General features: G+C 38.4%; 1 protein-coding gene and 1 long non-coding RNA gene across 5 annotated transcripts; one reads left to right on the forward strand and one right to left on the reverse strand.

The window, feature by feature from the left end:
* The first annotated feature begins 573 nt into the window (after positions 1–573).
* On the forward strand, positions 574–5,295 carry LOC116266262 (uncharacterized). Its single transcript, XM_031647409.2, has 7 exons — positions 574–854; positions 2,526–2,993; positions 3,095–3,218; positions 3,430–3,560; positions 3,858–3,920; positions 4,011–4,079; positions 4,994–5,295. The coding sequence occupies exons 2-7, from the start codon at positions 2,814–2,816 to the stop codon at positions 5,063–5,065; spliced, it is 639 nt and encodes a 212-aa protein (XP_031503269.1). The 5' UTR covers positions 574–854; positions 2,526–2,813; the 3' UTR covers positions 5,066–5,295.
* A 1,925-nt stretch (positions 5,296–7,220) lies between these two features.
* Positions 7,221–22,164, reverse strand: LOC116266484 (uncharacterized). 4 transcript variants are annotated; one of them, XR_007575083.1, is made up of 5 exons: positions 21,877–22,164; positions 18,977–19,715; positions 18,496–18,833; positions 16,837–16,934; positions 7,221–7,558 (listed from the first exon to the last, which is right to left on the reverse strand). It is a non-coding gene; the product is annotated as an uncharacterized LOC116266484 (long non-coding RNA). The 4 variants fall into 4 exon arrangements; XR_004175384.2 differs by lacking the exons at positions 18,496–18,833; positions 18,977–19,715 and having other exon boundaries at positions 21,877–22,156; XR_007575084.1 differs by lacking the exons at positions 7,221–7,558; positions 18,496–18,833; positions 18,977–19,715 and adding an exon at positions 7,569–10,896 and having other exon boundaries at positions 21,877–22,156.
* Positions 22,165–22,681: the final 517 nt, after the last annotated feature.

Below are 22,681 nucleotides of genomic sequence, written 5' to 3' on the forward strand. Positions count from 1 at the left end.
ACCTCATATAATACATGAATCTGGCACATATAATACATGAATCTAGCACATATATGAATTAAGTGACCGTAACACAAGCTCAACTACTTATCATATACCCTTTAGAGGGCAATTAGTAACAAGAATACTTCATTTCCTGGAATGTATTATTTTTAAGACATATTCATAGGACAGCGCATTCAACTACTTAGATTGATCGCATCATCAAACAGCACGTGCAAACGGATAAATTAAACAAATAAAAACGATGACTTACAAATTGTAGCATAACTAAGGTCATTATGTCTATACGGCGTGCCCAATTTGGTCAATAGCGCATCTCGTGGACTCCCCACCCAGTTGGGAGGTGCGAAAGGGTACAGTGGCGATAGATTTAAAATTTGATGGCCTTTCGGTAATTCGTCTCCCTACACGATGGACTAGCCCACACGTGTCAAAAGGAAAACGGCCTGGGAAAACGCGAGAGATAGTTTCTTGTTCGTGGGGTTTGGACGACCGGTTGTCGCCGGTGAACCGGTGATGGAGGGGGGTATAAGTGGGATTTTAGAGGAAGACAGGGTCGTTTCCATGGCAGTTGGACAGCATTTAGTGTGCTTGCTCTCTCTCTCTCTCTCTCTCTCGTATTGATTCTCAGAGGTGAAAAGAGGCGTCAGAAGGCCTCCAGAGGATTCCAATCAAGCACAACGGGAATCAGGAATTTCTGAGCCTGTGTGATTCACTGCTCAAATCCATTTGTCGCGAAATTCCGAGAGGAATCAAGCTTTGCGTTCAGCGGAGCCGGAAAATCGGCTGTAGAGAAGGCCATTATCATCCAAACTGGTTCTTGAATATGACGAATAACGTAATGCGGGAAGGTAGAATGAACTGCTTTTCGTTTTCTTACTGGATTGGTGCGGATTGATTGTTCAGATGTTTCTTCGAGTCGAATTGGTAGTTTTTTCTGTTTCAACGGTGTATAATTTATGCATCCTATGTGAGATCTGGGCCTTTGGCTGAGGTTTTAGTGTTTTCCGGCATGGGATTCCCGAATCTTCTGCGAAACATTGTTTCTTCTGTCCAAATTTTCTTTTTTGACTACTTTATGGGTAGCTAAACCTTGCATTTTTGCGATCTGGCAGTGCTTTGGGAAAAGGGTGGTTTTTTTTTATCAATTTTCTACTGTATTTTGGTGTTTGATGACCGGGAAGTGTGTCGCATTGCTTAGGAATGTAATTTTCGATTACTGAACGCTTTCGACAAAAGCGAATAGGCCCGAGTGTCCTTATTTTCAATGTAAAACTTAGACAGCTCATTATTTCTGCTGCAACTACTTCTCAATTACTCTAGCTGTTCACCCATTTCGCCTGAATCATGAATATTCGGGGATGTATTTCCCCTACACGGAGATCTAAGTTTCTTCTTGCTCTTGTTTTTCTGATATGAGCTGTAATAATTTACTTCAAGATTTTAAGAATTGATTTTACTAATTTTCTTTTAGTGCGTCAAAAATATATGGGAACCAGTAGGCCTAGAGGGTGATCACCCGGCGTCTTCATGGGTTTACGTTGATGGAAATTGTATATGTGTGCTTGTGTGATTCCATTATACTGCATACAAGGAACGTTTATGAATGCAGTTGTTGTGATTCTAAAGTCTGAGTTTGTTAAATAAGTGTAGCTGTTGTCTTGTTTGAGTCAAGTGATTGTGCCGGAATTTGAATTTTCATATGTGATCCATGTCTCTGAAACGGTCAATGAAGAATTTAGCTCGTCTCCAGGAAGAATTTTAGTCCCTTTTGCTTAAACGAGAAGCATTATTTTTGTGACAGGGGTGAAATGAAATTGTTAATTACTTTGACCCTCGTAAAGCAATTTAGTCGTTGGACGATCTAGGTGCCCGAAATGCACCACGTTGATATTTTTGTTGCATGTTTCATCATGAAAAAACTATTGCAATCATAGGTTAAACATGCCAAGGTTCGCCAATTTTACGTAAGGGAAAAAAAGCACAATTATTCTAAATCAGGGGAACTACTACTTTGTTTCTGCAACATGGTTGTCTAAAAATCTTGTTTACTAAAATGCATTTGTTTGGTTGAGTTTGCTGACTGACAGAAAGTTATTGGATCTGAAAAAATGGTTCAACTAAACGTCTGATCATAATTTTGCTATTTGTTCGATGGGCAAGCTTTGGTGATATGTTTTGTAGATGATTTGTATAACTTTGTCTTTATCTGTGACAATTATTCCTAAACTCTGGAGATTACCTTTTTTGCATTATCAGTAATTCTTTTAGTTGAAAAAAAATAATAAAGACAGAATCCTGTATTTGTTTTCCCTTAACGAGATTCATACTGATCATGGGTGTCATGTTACTAACGAGACCTTTTGCAGATATTGGCTTGTTTTTTTGCATCTTCATTATTTATTGACAGTTGGCATGCGTTGTTAGCATGTGAGGGAGGTTGTTTGATGCTTGGTCTTGTGCACTTTTTGAAGATTGATGTATACACTCGTCTTAAATTTGTTATTCTTCTTTTGTTTCAGAAATTGGAAGTTGAAGTTAAGATTGATCCAAATCCGAAAAGAGCAATCACTTCCATGATTCATTTGACACCATTTGTTTCACGTTTCTGACGAGTACGACCTTGAATTGAGAGCTTTGAGAGAAATTATACTGAACAAATGGAAGTGGATTTTATGTTATTATTTCTTTACTGTTTGAACAGAATCCAGTAAGAGTTCCACATCTTGGTTCCTCGGAACTCTCTCTGTCTTTCTCTCTCTTCCCTTTGAGCCGTACTAGGAATTATCTAATTAGCAAATCTGGAGCCTATGTTGTGTTCACCCCGTTCTCTCTCTCCGTGCCGTGAAGAAAGCGGAGATGAAGAGTTGTCTGTACTTCCAAGACACACCAAGGTAATCGTCACAGGAAACAACAGAACTAAGTCAGTCCTTGTTGGGCTTCAAGGCGTTGTAAAGAAGGCCGTTGGTCTTGGAGGTTGGCATTGGCTGGTATACCTTTCTGCCTTCTTTATTGTGTCCTTTTGAATTACTTTTTTTCATCGCGTCGTCTTTCATTTTAAGGTAACTTTCACGACGAATGGACCTTTCAGGTTCTCAAGAATGGCGTTGAAGTGAAACTGCAGAGGAATGCTTTGAGTGTTATCGAAGCACCAACAGGAAATGAGGATGATGATGATGAATGTGATAACTCCTTTAGTAGTAGCTCTGATATTGGTAAGCCGTGTTCTTTTGAGCCATCTTTCACGTTTGTTTGCCTTTCCTTGTAGCGTTCAAGTAACCATCATCCCATGAGCATGAAGTTCTACTTTCATAGCCTGATATATTCCCCTTTAGTTGTGTTAGTCAATAAGTCCAAAACTGATGAATTGTTTTAACTGACCCTTCAGATATAATGTCCTTTGACCATATTCCCTTTTCTATCTAGGGTCGAGCATAGAGTTTCACAAACCAGTTAAGCCTCGGGTTCGGCATTCAAAGCCTTGGGTTTCTTCGGCAAAATCAACTAGCAGAAACCACTACAGAGAAGTACAGTCTGGAGTCCATAAACCTTCTACGGTATTTCTTTTCCTTCCTCTGTTTAATACTGAATCCTTGCATATTATCTCTGTTATCATTATCCACTTAAAACGAGCAGGGTCTGGACTATCGAGTCGGCCCCTCACCATGTGAAATGCCAATCAGAACCTCAGATACTATACTGATAGTGACAACTTCGGTTTGTAATTGAAGGGATACTGTACGCCACGTGATGGCACATCTGTTTACTATCCATTTTGTATTCAAACCTTCTAGGATATTTATTCTGGTTATATGTTCCTTGATGTACTTATTGTGCTTGTTCTGGTTTCTTAGAAGGTGAATCTAGCAAAGCTGGAGACTGCTGCACTGTGGAGATATTGGAGGCACTTTAATCTTGTAAGTTTCACTTTGCTTTTCAAACAAATACAACTCGCTCTGTCGCTCTCTTTCTCTCTTTCTCACGGCATCGACGAATTACAATGGCAGGTCGACATTAATCCAAATCCGTCCAAGGAACAACTGATCCATGCTGTTCAGCGACATTTCACATCGCAGGTACCCTATATTTTACAACAGGATACCACATGCTCATAGGTCATGATATCTGCATGTTTGCATTCAACGTATCTTTATCAATTAGCATGCACATGCATTATTTTGTAGTATCTTCCTGTTGCGACTAATGTCAAAATCCCGACAAGAACGTGGTCTAGCCAAGGGGGCAAAAATTCATATCATGTATTCTGTTGGGAGGTCCGAGAAACACAATTTTCATGAGAAATGTGGATTTAGCACATGTAAAATTGGAGAATGGAAGGGTGTTCAGTGGTTATAGGTTTGCAAATGCCTTTTCTAATTAATGATGGTCGCTAACCTACACTGTCAAGGAGGAGACCAGACAATCACCTTCAGGTCCCTCTCCCATCGCAGGAAATACTCTCTACTCCCAAAAGCATTATTATGGTACACGCCCAATTTAATCTGGAAAAGAAAGGTTTGTGAACTGCTCTAATCAATTCGTGTTAAGATTAGCGTACGAGCTGTTGGAGAGGATCAGCTTGGTTCGTGTCTATCCATTATGAGAAAATGTAAAAGCTAAGCCACTGAAGTGGGGAATCTTATCTTAACCCGATCGCCTTTTCACGGACCAAATTTTAGGTTTTAAATTTAAGTAAAGGCATTAAACCTCCTTTTATGATGGTCGAGGCACGGGTGGTCCCTTCGTAGCATAGGAGATATGTTTTTCTGCACAGCTGGTACCATAAGGAACTGCCGGTGGTTGGGGGCCAGACAGCCGATTATTACGGCTTATCTCTGACAACGAAGGACAGTTTTGAATTGCGGATGGGACCCGACCCCACGGGTCCATCTTCAGAAATGATCCGCATGAATGTGTCTAGTTAATGGGCTTTTTGGTATTATATTTGTCTAATCGTCCATCTTATGTTCGTTGTGCTTTTATGTTTTAGCAATTGGACGAGTTTCAAGTGATCGTGGGGTTCATCCAATCGGCGAAGAGACTGAAGACCGCATGCACGTGAGCCTCGTTCCGATTTCTCTACCATCAAGCGCTAAGAGAGATTAGAAATTCAATTTGATGTATGTGTTCTGTATATACTACGGACTGAGCCTTGCCCTACCCTCTTTATTTGTTATGCCTTTTATTTCTACGGGCAGGGCAGACTGACGCACGCAGTTAACTTGAGATTTTGGTGTTTCTTTCTATCTTTTTCTCTCTCATGGTTATTGAGCATGCTATATCTTTTAAGTATGTTAAAAGTTCAAACTAACCCTAACCCTATTCTAATTTTGTAGACTATTCTTAATTTCTCATTATTCTTCAGACCTAAGTAATCAGCATATTCCTTTAGAAAGAAAACATCTCTCCGTCTTGCATAGTCACAAACCAGGATGCTATGACACTCGCAACCTTTCTGGATTGAACTTCTCCTAACTATTTAAATGCCATTTTTCAGCTGCAACATCAGGGAACCACACTGATTTATAATATCCGTCGGGCATTTGGTGGGTGTGTAAGAAATTATGCAATGACCTTTTCACGACAGCGGAGGCCCACCAGATACAGAGAAGATAGCCCGCAGATACAACAAAATCCGGACAGTTGTCTTACCTTTGACGGCCGTTCCCCACCTACCATTATTTTAGCGCCTAAGTTTTTTTTTGAAAATTTTTGATGCATGACTAATTATCTGTCATATATGTGAAAGCATCCCACAATACCTTCTTTAAGAACGGCTGAGTGGCACAGTAGAGTGAACGGCGAAACCTAACGTATAGGACGGTAATGAAAGGCAATTTTTTCTACCAATTGAGTGGTAAAGAAATAATATCAGAAAGGGCAGGGCCCAACCCCATGCTTCGATCACGTGAGCGCCTGTCAAGGGGCGTTATTGACTGGCAGCTAGCACTGACAAAAGCCAGCCTGTCGATGTGGCCTTACGCGTGACACGTTGATGCGTCGTACCATGGGTGCTGCGTTGATGTGGACGTTACGCTGCGGCAGTCTGACAGACCGCTTTTTTTCCGAAACCCCTTTTCTGTCCGAACCGTATCTCATTTTGAAAAGGCCCGTATCGATACTGGGACTCACTGACATGACGGGCCTGGTACAAGAATCTAAATACCTCACGTAGGACTATTGTTTCACGGACGTCAGCACACAAGAGCTGCACGAAGCTTGGGGTGTAGATTGAGCTAAATATATCCAAGTCAAGGAGGTCAAAAATGGAACCGTATGAGACAAATATAGCCCCTCCCACTGGGTCGCTTTTCCAGCCGCCTAAAAATGAGCACCAGAAAAGCCTCAATGGCGTTTTGACACGCCAGCCTGTAGACGGTCAATCGTTGGTCTAAACACAAGAAAATTTAGAACCCCCTAGGGTTGGCAAGTTCAACCTGTCCTAATAAACTCACGGTTTCTGACTTCTTCACAGTTGCTGATTAGCATAAACAATATGAGAACTCACAAGTTTGATTACTAGAGACACCATTCAAGAAGATGAGTCTTATAAGATCCTTAGCCTTCAATCTCGTTCCAACAACGCAAGGCCCTCCTGCCATACCAGAAGACCAACGCAGTGCAGTATTGGCCTAACATCTAGCAGAAGATAAAATGTGTAGTACCCAGTCACTCAACCATTCACTTTTCTTGCTACCACCGGCTCTACTTCGCCGATGTCATCACCACTACTTCACTACCACATCCATTTCACCGTCACTATCATGCCTCCTACAGCAAGCTGACATTGTTGTCACCACCACTTTGTCACTACAACTACTATCACTGCTTCACTACCTCCGCCAGAGCCATGGCCACCACCATGATTAGCATTGCTACTTGTATCAACCTCATTCTTTTCATCAAGTTTAAACTAATCCTCATTGGAAGACTTTCTCATCAACTAAAGCACAGCACTTCACCCACCCATCATGTAATTGTTCACAACAATAACCAAAAGTGCGGCCTCAAAGGGGTTTAGCATAGTAGAGACAGGCCTCAGCAGGGGCCTCAGCTGTTAAAACAACAGTCGCACATCAAGCTCAGTGGTGCTCTCTGACAATCCTTAAAGCATGTAAAGGCCTTAAAAGTGGGGGTACCAGCCACGGGATGTTATCAACCTAGGCGGGCCACTAAGTCTCTCGATCCCTTTACAATAATTTGTGAACAAAAGGATAAATAAAAGTGGATGACCAAAATCTTAATTCCAAGAGAAACTTAGCAGTCCAATGGTAAGTGCATATCAATAAGATAAGCAAGAAGTTGTTTAGAGAAACTTCAAGTAATAGGAGTACATGACCCAAAGGCCGCTAGGTGAAAAAGAAGAGGGTAGACAGCAGCTAGCAGCTTGTTTTAGAACTTTCATTTACATATGAGAACATGCAAATTGATATTTGATCCATTTATGCAACTAACAGTTTAACTTTACCGGCCATGGGGTGCTTTCTGGTCGCTTAGGTCAGGTTCTGGCCAGTCTTTTGAAATCCAACAGCAAGATGAATTCAAAACATTAAATCTATATACAGGAAAAAGAAATCACAGAAAACGAAGGTGTGTAAGACATTTGATAAGGGACCAAAATCATGGCACCATAAACTTCAAAACTAAGGGGCCACAAAATCACATACACACACTCGATTTCGGTAAATTTTATTGCACTTATATAGATTTCAACTATCCAACCTCACCTGTGGAGATGGACTTTTGGAAAATAGCTGCCATCAGCTGTGTGAACGAGTTGGTTCTGGTTTGTTCACTCTTCTCCTTCACATAGTTGTGTGTGTGTGTGTATATAACAGAGAGAGAAACACACACACACACACACACATTAAGAATGGTTCAACCAGTTCTATTTTGAGAATGGTATTTTCACTCCCTCTTCTCTCTCACCTAGGGTTGCTGGACGTGAACCTTAGGGGCTGTTTGGCATAGAATAACTACATACTATTATATGAAGTTTAACCATAAAATAGACAGATTCATCGCTATTTTAGTAGTTATATTCATGTAACAGTACGCAACTATTCCCACTACCAAACAGCTCCCAAGCAACTTATGTCAAGAGAAAATGACAGTAACTTAATTTGAATGCTCAAATATCTTTATCACTTCTTAGTTATTACTAAAAAGGTTTTACAAAAACTGATCTTACAAAAATCTTAACCCTATCATCAAAATTTACATGAGAGTCATTGAGTATTATTACCCAGAGAATACATCAAAGAAAGTAAAACAGCTGGCTTAATATATGCTAAGTTCAATTGTGAGATCTACATAAACGAACATTTTCTTTTTTGAGATTTAAGTTGTCTGGGATATATTAACTCGTCTTTGTTACATATACATATATATATATAGATAGATACAAACAATTTCTTTTTGAGATTTACGTTGTGTGGGATATATTAACTCATCTTTGTTATATATATATATATATATATATAGAGAGAGAGAGAGAGAGGTGAGATCCTCTATCCATCTGGATCTCCGTCCAATCAAGGCCACCCAATGCAATAAGCCACTGGCAAAACCTACAACCAGTCTCCAATTTAACAATTAGTAGGCACAACTTAGAAAGAAGACAGTGCACTATATATATATATATATACATTCAACAAAACCAATGACCTCAACACACACAAAAAAAAAAACTCCTTTTTCCCCTCAAGATAACTTTATCACATGAAGTACCAATCTGTCGATACTTTTGCATTTTATCTGGCATTTAGGGGTACTTGCAATGCTGTGTAAAAAGCTTTGCACAGAGTGAGATTAGGCAGTCAACCTGCTGCCAGTGACTTTATCAAGCTGCCTCTGCATATTGACTCAACCATCTAAGCATCTCTTGGGAACTTGTTTATTACACTTCACTTTGTACATCACTTTTCGCACTTTGTACATCAACACTTCACTTTGTACATCATTTTAGCTGGCATTTAGGGGTATTTGCCATTGATCTGTGAAAATACTGGCCCTGCTATCATCATATGGTAGGAAAGTGCAACACATCCTCATGGTGTGGAAAATTGCTATAAGTTTCCATTTTTTGCCTCTTTTCCTCTAGATCAAAGTGCATGAGCTTGGATTTGGAATGATCAAAATTGCTTGTCCTTTATTACCATAAAGCCAAAACTCCCAAAAGAAAGATCTAAATTATTGATCATTTCATCCCTCCACGGCAAAGGGCTAGAAAAGTCAGCAGGTTAAATACTTTTGTGAAAGCACAAAAATGCTCATTTCATTTGTGTTACGGACATGCCACACTCTCCCCGTTCAAAGGTGCAAAGGTGGTATATATGAATCAAAATCAGCCAGTTATTGGGTGAAAATTTCTTTAAAAACCATAGCTAAAAATACCTGACCACGAGCAGTGATGGTTGATGATGGTTTATGATGCTTCTTATGATGCATTTTAAATATTTATCCATCCAGCAAAATCCAGCAGCTAATAGATTTCTTCCTATACGTGTATATACATATCAAAAGAGAGAGATTAGTAAGAGACCCATAGGCTACGTTTTGAATATGTGGTATTCCACTATAGAAGTAATCCAGAAAGTTCCACGGTGAAACAAAAGTGAAACTTGAATCCTGGGTGTTTTTGCTTGGTCCTGGTATTTTTGTTCTAGCAATAAAGTTCCAACTAAATAGGCGAAACAAAAGTACCATGTCATCGCACAAAATATGGCAGGTGGAACCTGATATTTTGTTCCACCTGATGACACCTAGTATTAAATACCTGACATTTTAATGTTGGACATTTTCATACCATGTATTCGAAGTTTCAAACGTGGTCATACAGAACCATCTTGGCCATTGATTTTTTCAAGATGGATGGTTGAGAGAAAATCAAGAAAAAAAAGTTGTTACTTAAATATTTTATTTATTTTTTCTCCTTAATTTTCTCAGTCATCCACTTTGGAAAGGGCAATTGCCAAAATGATTCTTTACAGGTCTCATACACCTACTAATTTCTCTCTCTCTCGCCCTCTATATATATATATATATATATATATATATATATATATATAGGATTTCTCCAGCCAGCTTTAGCCAAAGAGTGTCCAAATGAGAAAGTACAACCCAAGAAAAACAAAAAGGGTGGGAGCGTGCATCAGGTGGCTGCAAAGAGAGGGGATTCCCACTTTATGTGGGAATCCACCTCTCTCTCTCTCTCTCTCTCTCTCTCTATGTATATATGTATGTATGATCACTTGCTGCAATTGGATAATTGATTTGAAAAAGAGAGAGATTGGATCGTGTATCTTTATGTCCTAGTGTTCCCTTGAATATAATCATCCCATCCAAGTGATTAAAATAATATGATACATGTGATCTACATAGTTTGCTTAAAAAGACGACAAATTTCTTCTGAAAATCACAGCCTTTCAATGTATAAGAAGGAAAATACAACATCAAAAGATCAAAGGGCTATAAGGCATTAAAACTTGAGGGCTGCAAACCACTGCTAGTCAGCCAGTCACATGCACTAGTCACATGCCATCACTTCCAAAGTTTCTTTAAAAAATAAAAACTCAAACTAAGAACTCAGTTATATTCTCGTGAAATTATGTTTGAATGACATGTGAGTCCTTTGAAATATCTGATTAAACAGTTTACAATATTTTTCATACTGCAAGGATATATTATATATATATATATATATATATATATATATATATATATATATATATATAGAGAGAGAGAGAGAGAGAGTGATCAGACCTTAACACTTCACCATTGGATACACCCACAACTCTTTCTCTTTGTCACCTCATTTAGTGCTGAACAACTCTGAGCATTGAATAATAAGAGAGAGAGGAGGAGTGGTTGGAGTTGCTTGATTGGAGTTGTCTGGAACAAATAACATAAAGTATATTGGGAGCTACACAACTTCATATTCAAGGGAAAGAAATCATTAGTTGGAAGCATAGTCACAAAAAACGCGTTTTTTCTTTTTTGAAAAAAATGCAAAAAGTATGGGATAAATAAATTAGCTGTATAAAACTTAAAAACGCCATTTTTTTGAAAAAAATGTTAAAATGAAAAAAAATACGAAAAAACTTTTTTATCGCTTTTTTTTCCTTTTTTCAAGTTTTTTTTAATGTCAAACTGTTGTTTTCAATTTCTAATTTTCATTTGTTGCAAATCTACTTATTTTTTTTATGTTTGTCCTATTAGTTTCTCACTTATTTTATTTTTCCCTCATTTTTAATTTTTTTAACTTTTTAAAAATTTATCGTATTTTTCCTTTTTTTCAAGCTCGCCACATTACACCCAAGAAGAACTCGTTCTTTGAAACCGAAGAATAACAACATGATCCCTTCAAGTTGAACAGCTTGTTTAAGTTGAGGCCACCAATTTCTAGTAGCAAGTTGTTAACTATGTGACACGGATACGTGGGTTTAGCCCACGTACCCGCTCCGATACGACAACACGTGGATCCGGATACGGGACACGGGTGGGTACGAGCTGGATCGGGTCTAGGTCAGACCCGATCGGAACCAAAAAATAAACCCGACTTTATCTCGAACAGCATCGTTCTCTCCACTTCACCAGCGACAGTTTCTGCAGCAGAGCATCGACAACTATGGCTGGCAACGACGACGACGACGTCTGACGATCCATGGCGACGTCTGATGGTGTCCGGTGGCAGCCGGCAACAAGCAGGTAAGTGTTTTCTTTCTTTTTTTTTCTTTTCGATATTAGAACTTAGGTTTCCATGTTCTTGATTTGGGTTTTTTTTTTTTTTGGATTTGCCTATTTGGGGATGTTTTTGTTTGAAGATTGGACGGTTAATCCAATGTTGTATCTACGTATCGTACCATTTTGAAAATACGGTACAATACACCCCCATATCGGAAATAGGGGTGCATCGTTCCTGTATCACACGTATCGTGCGATACAGGGCCCATATCGTACGATAAGGGCTGATTTCGCAAAAACCCACCAGAGACCTACTTATTCGACTTCTTTTTGAAAAATACCCTCTGTTCTTCATTTCTCACACTCGAATACTACCATCAAGGAGGGCGATCGTCAATTTTCACTATCCAAAAGTTGATTTTCACCATGAAGTCGAAGATTAAGGGGGTCGATTTGTGTGTGGGTGGTTGAGTTTCGTTGGGAGGAAAGGGGTTTTCTTTATTTCTTCTTCGTAAGGTATGAAATCTCATGTTTTTACCATATATTCATAATTTTTTACCATACAATCGTAGATTGAAAGATTTTGAATGTTTTTCATTAAGTTTACCATATGATTTCGTTTTTTTTTTAAGATATGGATCCTACATGGCAATGGTGCGAAAGGGTGAAGGAGAATAACCGCGCTTGAAACTTAAATGTAGCTTTTATGGGGGTACATTTTCATGAGGGATTAATAGAATGAAACACCATTTGGCAGGGACCTCCAAAGATGCGTCTCCTTGTGTTGGAGGACCAAACAAACATTTGCCTCCATTTGTGCGTCAGCAATGTTTATATATGCTTCATGCTTTACGTCAAAAGAGGATAAAAGAAGAAATTGAAGAGGCAGATGTATGCTATAATGAGCCTTTGGAAGATGAAGAAGCTTATGAATGTGATGATGAAGATGATAGCAGTCCGAAAACAGATTTGGAGACCTCAAGAGGTAGAGATCGTAGAGGAAAATGGATCATGTATGAAGGAGGTCGATCTGGCATAACGGAAAGGAAGAGAAGAGGCACAGCAGATATTAGGGACAGGCGTGGTATGCAACCACCTAGTGGTAGAGTTCCTACTGGTAGGTCTAGTGTTGGTTCTATTAAGAGCTTTTTCCCTTCATATACTAGCCCAGGTAGTCAGCCGCAAATTCGTGTTGCTATGACATCTAAGGATATGCTACATCAAGCACAAAAAATGGTAGGAAAATGGTTTTATGATGCAAGTATTCCATTTAATGCAGCTAATTCTTTTCAATTCCAAGCCATGGCAGATGCAATTGCTTCTATAGGCCCCAGATTCAAAATGTCATCATATCATCAGTTGAGGAGTAAAATTCCTCAAGATACGGTGAAAGAAGTGTTTGAACATTGCGATCAATTGAAATTATCTTGGAAGGAAACAGGTTGCTCCATTATGTTAAATGGATGGGCTGATACAAGGTCAAGAACACTTGTAAATTTTCTTCTTTATTGCCCTAAAGGTACAATGTTCTTGAAATCTCTTGACTTGTCTGATGTTCATAAGACTGCAGAGATTTTGTTCAATGTTTTTTATAATGTCGTACAAGAAGTTGGACCTGCAAACATTATACAGTTTATTACAGATAATGCTGCAAATTATAGAGCTGCAGGAGATTTGTTATTTCAAAAGTATGGAACATTTTTTTGGGGTCTATGTGTCACTCATTGTGTTAATCTTATACTTCAAGATCTTAATGAGATGCATGATATGAAATCCGCCATTGACCAACGTCAAGAAGTAACAAAATTTATCTATAATCATGCATATGTATTGAGTTTGATGAGAAAGTTTACAAAAGGAGTTGAATTGATACGACCTGCACAAACTAGATTTGCCACAAATGTATTAACTGTGCAGAGTGTGGTGAAACAAAGAACTCCTTTGAGGCAAATGTTCGCTAGTGAAGAATGGTTGCATATCCACATACTCATAAAAGAAATGCTTCTTTAGTTGTGGATATCATATTTAATAACGAATTTTGAGAATAATGTGTGAAGCTATTGAAGGTCTAATAATGTGTGAAGCTATTGAAGGTCTGTGTTCCATTAGTGAAAGTCCTCAAGTTAGCTGACAGCGAGGATAGGCCTTCCATAGGGTACTTATATGAGGCCATGAATAAAGCAAAAGAGGCAATTCGAGACAACTTAAAAGGAAAGAAAAAGTTATATATGCCCATATGGAAGATGATAGATAAAGGGTGAACTGGACAACTTAGATTTTCTCCTACATTTAAGAAAGACAGAGAAGTCTGGCGTGGTTTGTTGGATTGTATTAACGTGTTAGTGGCAGATTTAGAGAACAAGATGCCGTCAGCAATGAGTTGGATCTATATGATACTTGTTATCGGGGCATGGGACAACTTGTCGCCGTTCGAGCTAGGACAACCATGCGTCCAGGTAAATACATAGAAATGTTTAATTTACTTTGCATTTGTTACATTTGATTCTTTTAGAACTTTCACATTGATTTGTTATAATGTTATATTTTTGTTTAGATTTGTGGTGGAATAGGTATGGGTTTGATTGTCCAAACCTAGCACGTTTTGCAATCAAACATTAAGATTTGTACAGTTGACTACTAGAAAGTTAGAAAAAGGAAGTTCAAATTTTTTCATGACCCTTTGGACTATGTATGTCGCAAGGTGCCCGAGCCTTTGAAGCCACCGATTCACATTTGCATTGCACATTTGCATGTTCACCAATTGATTTATTCTTGTTCCTCAAATCCTTATTCTCTATCCTCTCTGATTTGTAGACAACGTTTTCAGTAGTTCCCTGCACTAACTCCTTCCCTGTGCACTTGTTCTTACAAGATTGTACGAGTGAACTATTAATTTAATATTTTTTTTTCATTTTATCATTTTTAAGAATATAAAATTTGCCGTATCCAATTTTTTTCAAAATTGTTGTGTCTGTACCCGTATCGTCGTACCCGTTCCCATATCATACCCGCACTCATGTGACATAGGTTGTGAAGCTTATAAATAGATTTCTCCCTTAACCGCAGCCTAATCCCTTAACACAAGGGGACAATTTAGGCCCACCAAATTGCTCCAAGAAACTCCAGTCAATAGATAACTCATCGTTCCAATCAATTGCTTGATTTCTATCACATCACCAGGTCAGACTCCTGCCAGGATCCGCAAACTAACAGCGCATTTATCATGGGCAGCTATGGCTGCTTCATGTCCTTTTAGGAGATTGAAGCATTGAATATAGCTCATCAAGCTCCTGACCAACACCCTGCTGCAAGTTTACTTGGGCCACAGAACCACCAAATTCCTTAAGCCGCCAAAATCAAACATTGATTCCATCTATATTTTACCTTTGAACTAAGAATCTCTTCACATCATCCATGCAATATGATGAAAAACCAATCTTTGTCAAATCTAAGATGAATCAGAAATAGGTGGAACCAAGGTGCACCAAAGAGGTTGGTTGGACATGTAAAAGAAATTATTCCGAGTGCCAAATTCAAGTGAACTGACATTGAATATCATGACGACCAGAAAGAAGGAAAGCCTAGGAAGCAGGAAGCTTAATGATTTCTCACAGGAACAGGGATTCCTACTTAGTTCTAGTAAATATAACATTTATCATGATAATATTATAAATAAAAAGTGAAATTTGAAACTAAAGTACCTACAACCACTCGTATGAAACTGTTTTTCTGCATGTATATGTAATTATGTACATATATGAGTGCAATCATGTCTGTGTAGGTAACGTACTATTTTCAGTGTTCGAGTCTCAAAAATGTCGTGTTCTTATGAAGAAAACCGATCAGAATCCAATCCTAGAAAAATGGAAAAACTAAAGCACCTATATGGCCTCAAAGATTAAAACATCTATTATGATATTATCTCAAGAAAAAAGCAAATCATCATCAAGGTATAGTTAAGTATAAATATGTATGTAATTGTGTCCAAATGAGTCCAAGCATCTATATCTGTATGTGAAACATATTGACTCGGAAAATCCAGAATGCCGTGAGATCAAACATGAGCCAGTGATGCTTTACCAGATTTCAGATCAAATGCTGAAAAGAAAAAATACTTTGCCTAGTTTATATACATTTTGTAGTCAATGACCATTCATAGCTCATACTCTTTAAACCTGAATTGTCAAAATAGAAAAATCCGGCTCAATTCAGTCAAAAGCCCAAAAAAGACTAGTCAGGATTCAGGAGTAGTTGAGGTCGGTCCCCTTGAGTTGGTTCAAGTTGATCGACTCAAATGAAAAATATTTTTGTCATTTTTCACATTAATATCACAATAATTTCGAAAATGTCACAATATTTGTGGCTATAGCTAAAATATGCGACATAAGATATGTATAGAAATAAGTTGCATTGGCTGGGGTGAACCAGGCCTTGGACTTGGCATACAATCAATGCAAGTGACCGGGGTGTGGTTGACCTTTTGAAACACCCATAAGAGAGAGAGAGAGAGAGAGAGAGACATACAGATATAGAAACACATAATAAAAAGATATACAGAATAAAAAGAAATGTAGAATATAGGCATACAGAATATGTATATCTATATATAAACAAATATCATATCTAATAATTTAGAAGCTCCCATGTCAACGACTAGACATTGACTAGTGGACCATGTGGCCTGACGAATCACACAAATGGATCAGCCAATTTGGACACAGGCTCTAGTTGGCTTACTTGCATCTGGTTGAGTAGGCGACTAGTTGGACCAACTAGTTACTAGTTTGACAACCAAGTTAAAAACTTTCGTCTACTCTTGAATCTGCATAAAAATAACAAGAAATATTTGAACCTGCTACTTAAATGTCTTAACAACTGGCATTATAACTTCAGCAAGTAACAGAAAGGACCAAACAAAGGCATAACTCTATCAAGAAGTGTTTGAATAGACTACCTTATTATTTATCACTAGCAGAAAAGTCATGCACCTATACAAAATGCATGATGCAGTGCTACTAGATTCCATGAACAATTTGAATTGCACAACTTTGAGAATGCATTAAACTTCTACAGTTCAGAAAACAAACCATGAAAAATTCAGAATATCATCTGCATAGAGAGAGAGAGAGAGAGAGAGAGAGATCTTACTTGACATTTCTTACTTTTCTCTTATAAGATCCAACATTCGATCACAACAAACATGGTGTTTACAATCCTCAACTTCAATCTCTGTCTTTGGGCCTCTCCTAGATAAAAAATGACCAATATTGCTTGAAATAAGTTTCAGTTTTGAACTTAATGTAGAAGATAAGAACTGCAATCAATACTAAAGAATCCTTTTTCATGTTGTGAATAAGCAATACAAGCTTCTCCTCGATCGCATGCTATTCTTTTGACAAGAATGCAAAGACTTGGTGTGTGTGTGTGTGTGTGTGTGTAATACAGTCAGGGACATATTCCTTGCCATGAGAAAGTATGGAAATCCTTCCCATGCATCTAGCAAGTGGCATTGTAACCATATCACTTTATATAACATTGTAATATTTTCCTTCTTCACTCAAGCTTTTGTAGTTGTGCATTTTGAAAAGTTTGACATTTTTTACATTTCTGCAAAGAGAAGATGTTTTCCAAATATATTCTTCTTTTATTTATTTCTGACATTTTTGTATAGATAATTGCCAAAAGCTTCCAAATTCCCAATATCCATTGGAAGATTAATCATTATTGTGCCTCTTGAGATAAAAAAAAAAGGTATTTGGATTATATTCTTTTATCTACTAAAGGAACAGAAAATATAAGAGTGAATATTTCTAGGATCAACACAAATTGTAGATCCGCCAAATTTCAAACCAATGTTGTAAAAAGCATATCGTAAGTCGTCTCGGTCTGGCTTTAAGATACGTTGTATTGTAAAATATCGTAACGTATCGTAACCGTATCGTTTTTTTTAATAAATCAGAAAAAATAGGAAAAAATTCAAAAAATCATAAAAAATCAGTAAAAATCAAGAATAATATGTTATTCATAAAAAACACATAGATTTATAAGTCATAAGGTCCATAAGTCTATGAGATACCACATCAAAAAACAAGTTTTAGATGTTATGTATTACATCACAAGATGATAATGAAATTGTGAAAATGTTCAATGTCAATACATATAAAATGAAAGCACTCTCGACTCTTATTCATAATCTTCATCATATTCATTTTCATCCTCATCTCCATCTTCTTCTTCATTTTCATCTTCACGATTTAAAAAAAAAACTCTTTCCTTCCAGCGAGAATCAGCCACCCACGCACAAATCCATGGTTTAATCGATGATTTCATTTTGAAAATCGATGATTTAACGATGGAAATCGATAATTTCCCTCCACGGCGGCACAATCTCTAGGTTAAAAATGAAGAAGGGCCGGGTTTTTATAAAAAAAAACTCGAAATATGGGGTTCCAGCCCCCATTTTTTGAAATCAGCCCGTATCGTACGATACGGGGCGTGTATCGTATCGTATTTTGTAAAAAATATGTATCATATCGTATCGTACGTATCGGCCCCGTATCGTACGTATCGGCCCCGTATCGTACAACACTGTTTCAAACCAAGAACTTCTCAAACTTTCAACATATGCCTCTAGATTTTTCTAGATCAGAGCATTGTAATTCTACCTCATTAGTAGATCTGAATTTTTTGTTTAGAAATATCAAGTTTTTGTTTAAAAAGTACAAAAACTCAATGTTCTTCTAAGATCTAAAGAGCCAGCAGCATCAAAGGCAACAATGTATACATTCCCATTGATTCGACCTGTACCTGAAATAGTAGGATTACTAGAACTTGCTTCTTCCAAATGGCCTTCAATCGACCTATCACTTTGCAGCATATTTCTAGTTAGAGAATATCAAGGTCTAGGTTAGGGATATTACCACATAGAGGTTGCACATTTCTATGCCTAATGATGCATTATGAGTGGAAAGCATATACTTTATATATATATATATATATTCGTTTGGCGCAGCAAAAGTCGGATATCATCAATTTCAACCCGCATATTATAGTTTTGGTGAAACCAGAAACTGTGCCGGATTCCAGTGGCCGGCGTTGTCAGCTCCGGCGTCGAAATTGGTCGAGCATAGGCTCATTGGAAGCGCCTGCATGTCAAGAATCACCAGTCCAAATTACAGAATTTTTGGAGTTACGGTTGGAGAGTTAGGAATTATATATATATATATATATATATATATATATATATATATATCCTCACCTAATTAATGATCTTCTAAAATATAATCACCTGCAGCATCAAAGTTCAAAACTAGGCGTTGCATCAGTCTTGCTCACAGAAGATGGTATATGAGTGTTAGGTTTCCTCTTTGAAAGTTGTTTTCTGTGTGCTGCCATTATGGATACCTTCAAGTCCAAGAAGAATGAGAACAAGCACTTAGAAACAGAGTTTATCCATACAGTTGACAGTTTTATGCCAGAGGGTGTAACATGAATGAGAATCATGTCATCATACCAATCTTATCAACAAACCAATAACAAAGCTTTTCATGAGGATCAGCTTTCCAAATATTCACCAAAGTGTTTGGTCCAACGACTTTTTACCTGAGAAATTACACAATACACTATAATGTCATGTAGTGGCTACATTCTGAAATGGCAAAGGCATAACGGGCATCATCCTAAGTGAGCAAAATCACTGTCACCAGCTGACCTAAGCACATTCTTCATCTGCACAATTGGCAGAGGGACCATATCCTTTCCCTTTATAAGCAGAACTAGATTTTCCAATATCCCATAAATCTCTTCAACTAGAGAATGAGACTTGTCATTGGAGACAAATTATGCACTTTACCATCAATATCTTCCCAACTGCATCGTGAAACTTTCCTCCTGCACCTTTTCTCATTAATTTCCTAATTTCTGCAACCTCATTCCAATTAGACATTAGAGGATAGTTACATGCTTTCCTGGTTCCAACTCAAACAGTCTCTCTGCAGCCCACTTTCCCAAGTTAACTTCTTATGAATCTGCAAGCACCAAGAAATGTACCCAAAAGATTAGATTTTGAAGCTAAACGCATATTCACCAAAATCATATGTGCATCAACAAGTAGACCTGCCCTTCCCAAAACATCAACAAGACAAGCATAATGTTCCATGTCTGGAATAGGCCTGAATATGAGCTGAATTGAGTTAAATGTTAGCTTTGGCTCGACTCGTCAAACTCATTTAAAGCTCATTTAAATCAGCTCAATAAAGCTCTTTAACTGGTTAACATTGTGAAAAAACTCAGTTTTTGATTACTTCTTAGGGGAAATGGGGGAATTGGAATTTACACGAACGTTAAAGACTCGAGTCAAGTCGAGCTTAAACGAGTCGATCAGGGAACTCGAACTCGATTCCAACTAAATGAACGAGTTGAAACATCAGCTCGAGCTCGATTCATAAAGCAAAAGAGCCGACTCGAGCTTGGGCCGAGATTGAGTTGCTTGGCTCGTCGTTCAGGCCTAGTCTGGAACAATTATGGCAATCTCCTGCTATCAAGTTGAAGCAATATAATCCCCCATGAGCTAAACCCATATGGCTACAACCAGCAAGCACCCCAAGACATGCAACTTGTCGAGCCTTGAACGTCCTGCACGATTCTAGCTGGAAAGGAATAAATCATATTTTTCATGGCCATCATGGAAGGAATAATCAGTCATCAAGGAGGTCCAGGAAATAATATCTGCGCCAACAATAGGATGGAATATATGAACTGCATCTCTTCAACTACCACCTTTGGAATATGCAATGGGAAGCACATTTGCACTAGACAAATTTATACCTCTCCTGGATTTTACAGCTAAAGCATGAACTTGACCTGTTTATTATAATGAAGACAAGTTGGAGATTGAGCGAAGAATGCTAGCAACCATCAACTCATCCGGTCTGAATCCTCCATGATGCATTTTCCTAAAATTTTTTTATGCTCCCCACTACAACCATAACCGACAATCATGGTATTCTAGCAAATAACATTTCAAACAGTCATTCTATCAAAAGCTTTACGAGCATCAGATATATTCATGTTCTTTGAATACATATCAATAAGGGAATTTACTACAAGCACATATAAATCCAGAGATAACCTAAGAGTACAAGCGTGCACTTGCTTCCAAAACGTTCTCAGGTTAATGTGCTACAATTATTCAGAAGACTTGTAAAGGTGAAACAGTCTCCATACTCTCCATCCGTTGGAATCAAACCAAAAGTAACAAGAGCCTCTCTTGACAGGTGATTTTGTACAAAACCGGATATCATCCTGTTCCACAAAAACAAATCCTTCGTCCTTCATCAAAAACCTGGCGCACCTCATTACTTTCATCCATTGGCATCAAACAAATGTTCCAAAAACCTCTCTTGCCAGGCCATTTTGTACATAAGTGGATATCATCCCGTTCCACAGAAGCCAATCCTTCATCCTAAATTTCATCAAAAACCTGGCGCGCCTCGTTACTCTCCATCAATTGGCATCAAACCAAAAGTTCCAAAAGCCTCTCTTGCCAGACCATTTTGTACATAACCGGATATCATCCCCTTCCACAAAAAACAAATTGTTAGTGTTAATTTCATCAAAAACCTGGCGCGCCTGGTGCATAAACGTGCAGGCGTTATACATTTCGATAATAGCATTACCCGCAAAAGCATCAAATCTAAAGTTACTCCTGATCACATAACAATGAACTAGTCTCCCCATCTCAATGCCCCCGAGTTTTGTGCGTACACCGATGACACTAATAAGAGTTGCACGATCAGAACTGGTCACGCCATCTATCATCACATCGTGGAGAAAGGACAATGCCCATCTTTCACACCTTTCCACAATAAACACCACAATGGTTATCTTTATCAATACGGAGAGCTATACTGCCCCCATACCCACCGAACCCCGTTACCGAAACGTTCCATGACACGACGGTTCTCATAGGCATTTCGACAAATATTTGGTACGCGTGTCAAAACAACAGCATTTCACATACAAACAGATAATTGGTTTTGTAAGTTACTACGTAGGTATGATACGTATTTAACGGTACGACAATGTAGTTGCTTTCCTCCAGGAAGGAAGCCCATGCTGGCGCAAAACTTCAGGGCATCAGAGAGAGAGAGAGATAGCAACACATCCTAATGATGGGTTGCCCCTGACCTGTGAAGAAAGGCACCTCAAGTGGTCCTGAGAGAAATGGACGAAAGAATGCCGTTTCCAGATGTGGGGGGTGGAGTTCCCCTTCGTATCATGCGTAACAGAAGTTGGGAATGGCCAAGCATGGTGAAATCCTGTACTTGTAGCGACCAACCGAAGAGACGGCATGGGAATGAACGGATTTGGGGAGCATAGGCTGGATTCCCCGCCCTGGAGAAGACTCAATGGAGGTCACGCAAAACGCCGCCTTCTCCCACACCACCATGGCGATGCTGCGCATGATGCAATATGCAGCCATACAGGAGAATAACGGATTGGATCATTAGGGCTTTGACCCGAAATTCGATACCGCTCGATAGGATGGGGATGGTTATCGGGTTAAATTCGATTCCGAGTTAAACTTTAACAAACAAAGCTGAGATGACACTTTCAAAAACCAAAGTTTGATGAAAACTTGATTTTAACAATCGAAATTGTGTATTCAAGTAACAAGACAACCTACGGACTACACCTTAAAATACACCAATTGTTGCTTCTTTTAGCTACCAGCCGCTTACAACAGATATATTTACAAATCGAATAAGGTGTTCAATGAATTTGTTTATTGGACATGCTCTTTTGGAAGAAAGCCGTGAAACGGGAAATGGACAACAAAGAAAAATAAAGGAAGAACAAGAAATCATAGTTGGCAAACCTATGACTCGGACTCAAAGCAAGTTGACTCATTGATTCAGTGGGTTGACTCATTGATTCGGTCGAGTATTTAAATAACCATAATGTATTCAGGGGCAAGTCAGGGCCGAGTCGA

Source organism: Nymphaea colorata, chromosome 12 (assembly GCF_008831285.2).
Source record: "Nymphaea colorata isolate Beijing-Zhang1983 chromosome 12, ASM883128v2, whole genome shotgun sequence".
Lineage (NCBI taxonomy): Eukaryota > Viridiplantae > Streptophyta > Magnoliopsida > Nymphaeales > Nymphaeaceae > Nymphaea > Nymphaea colorata.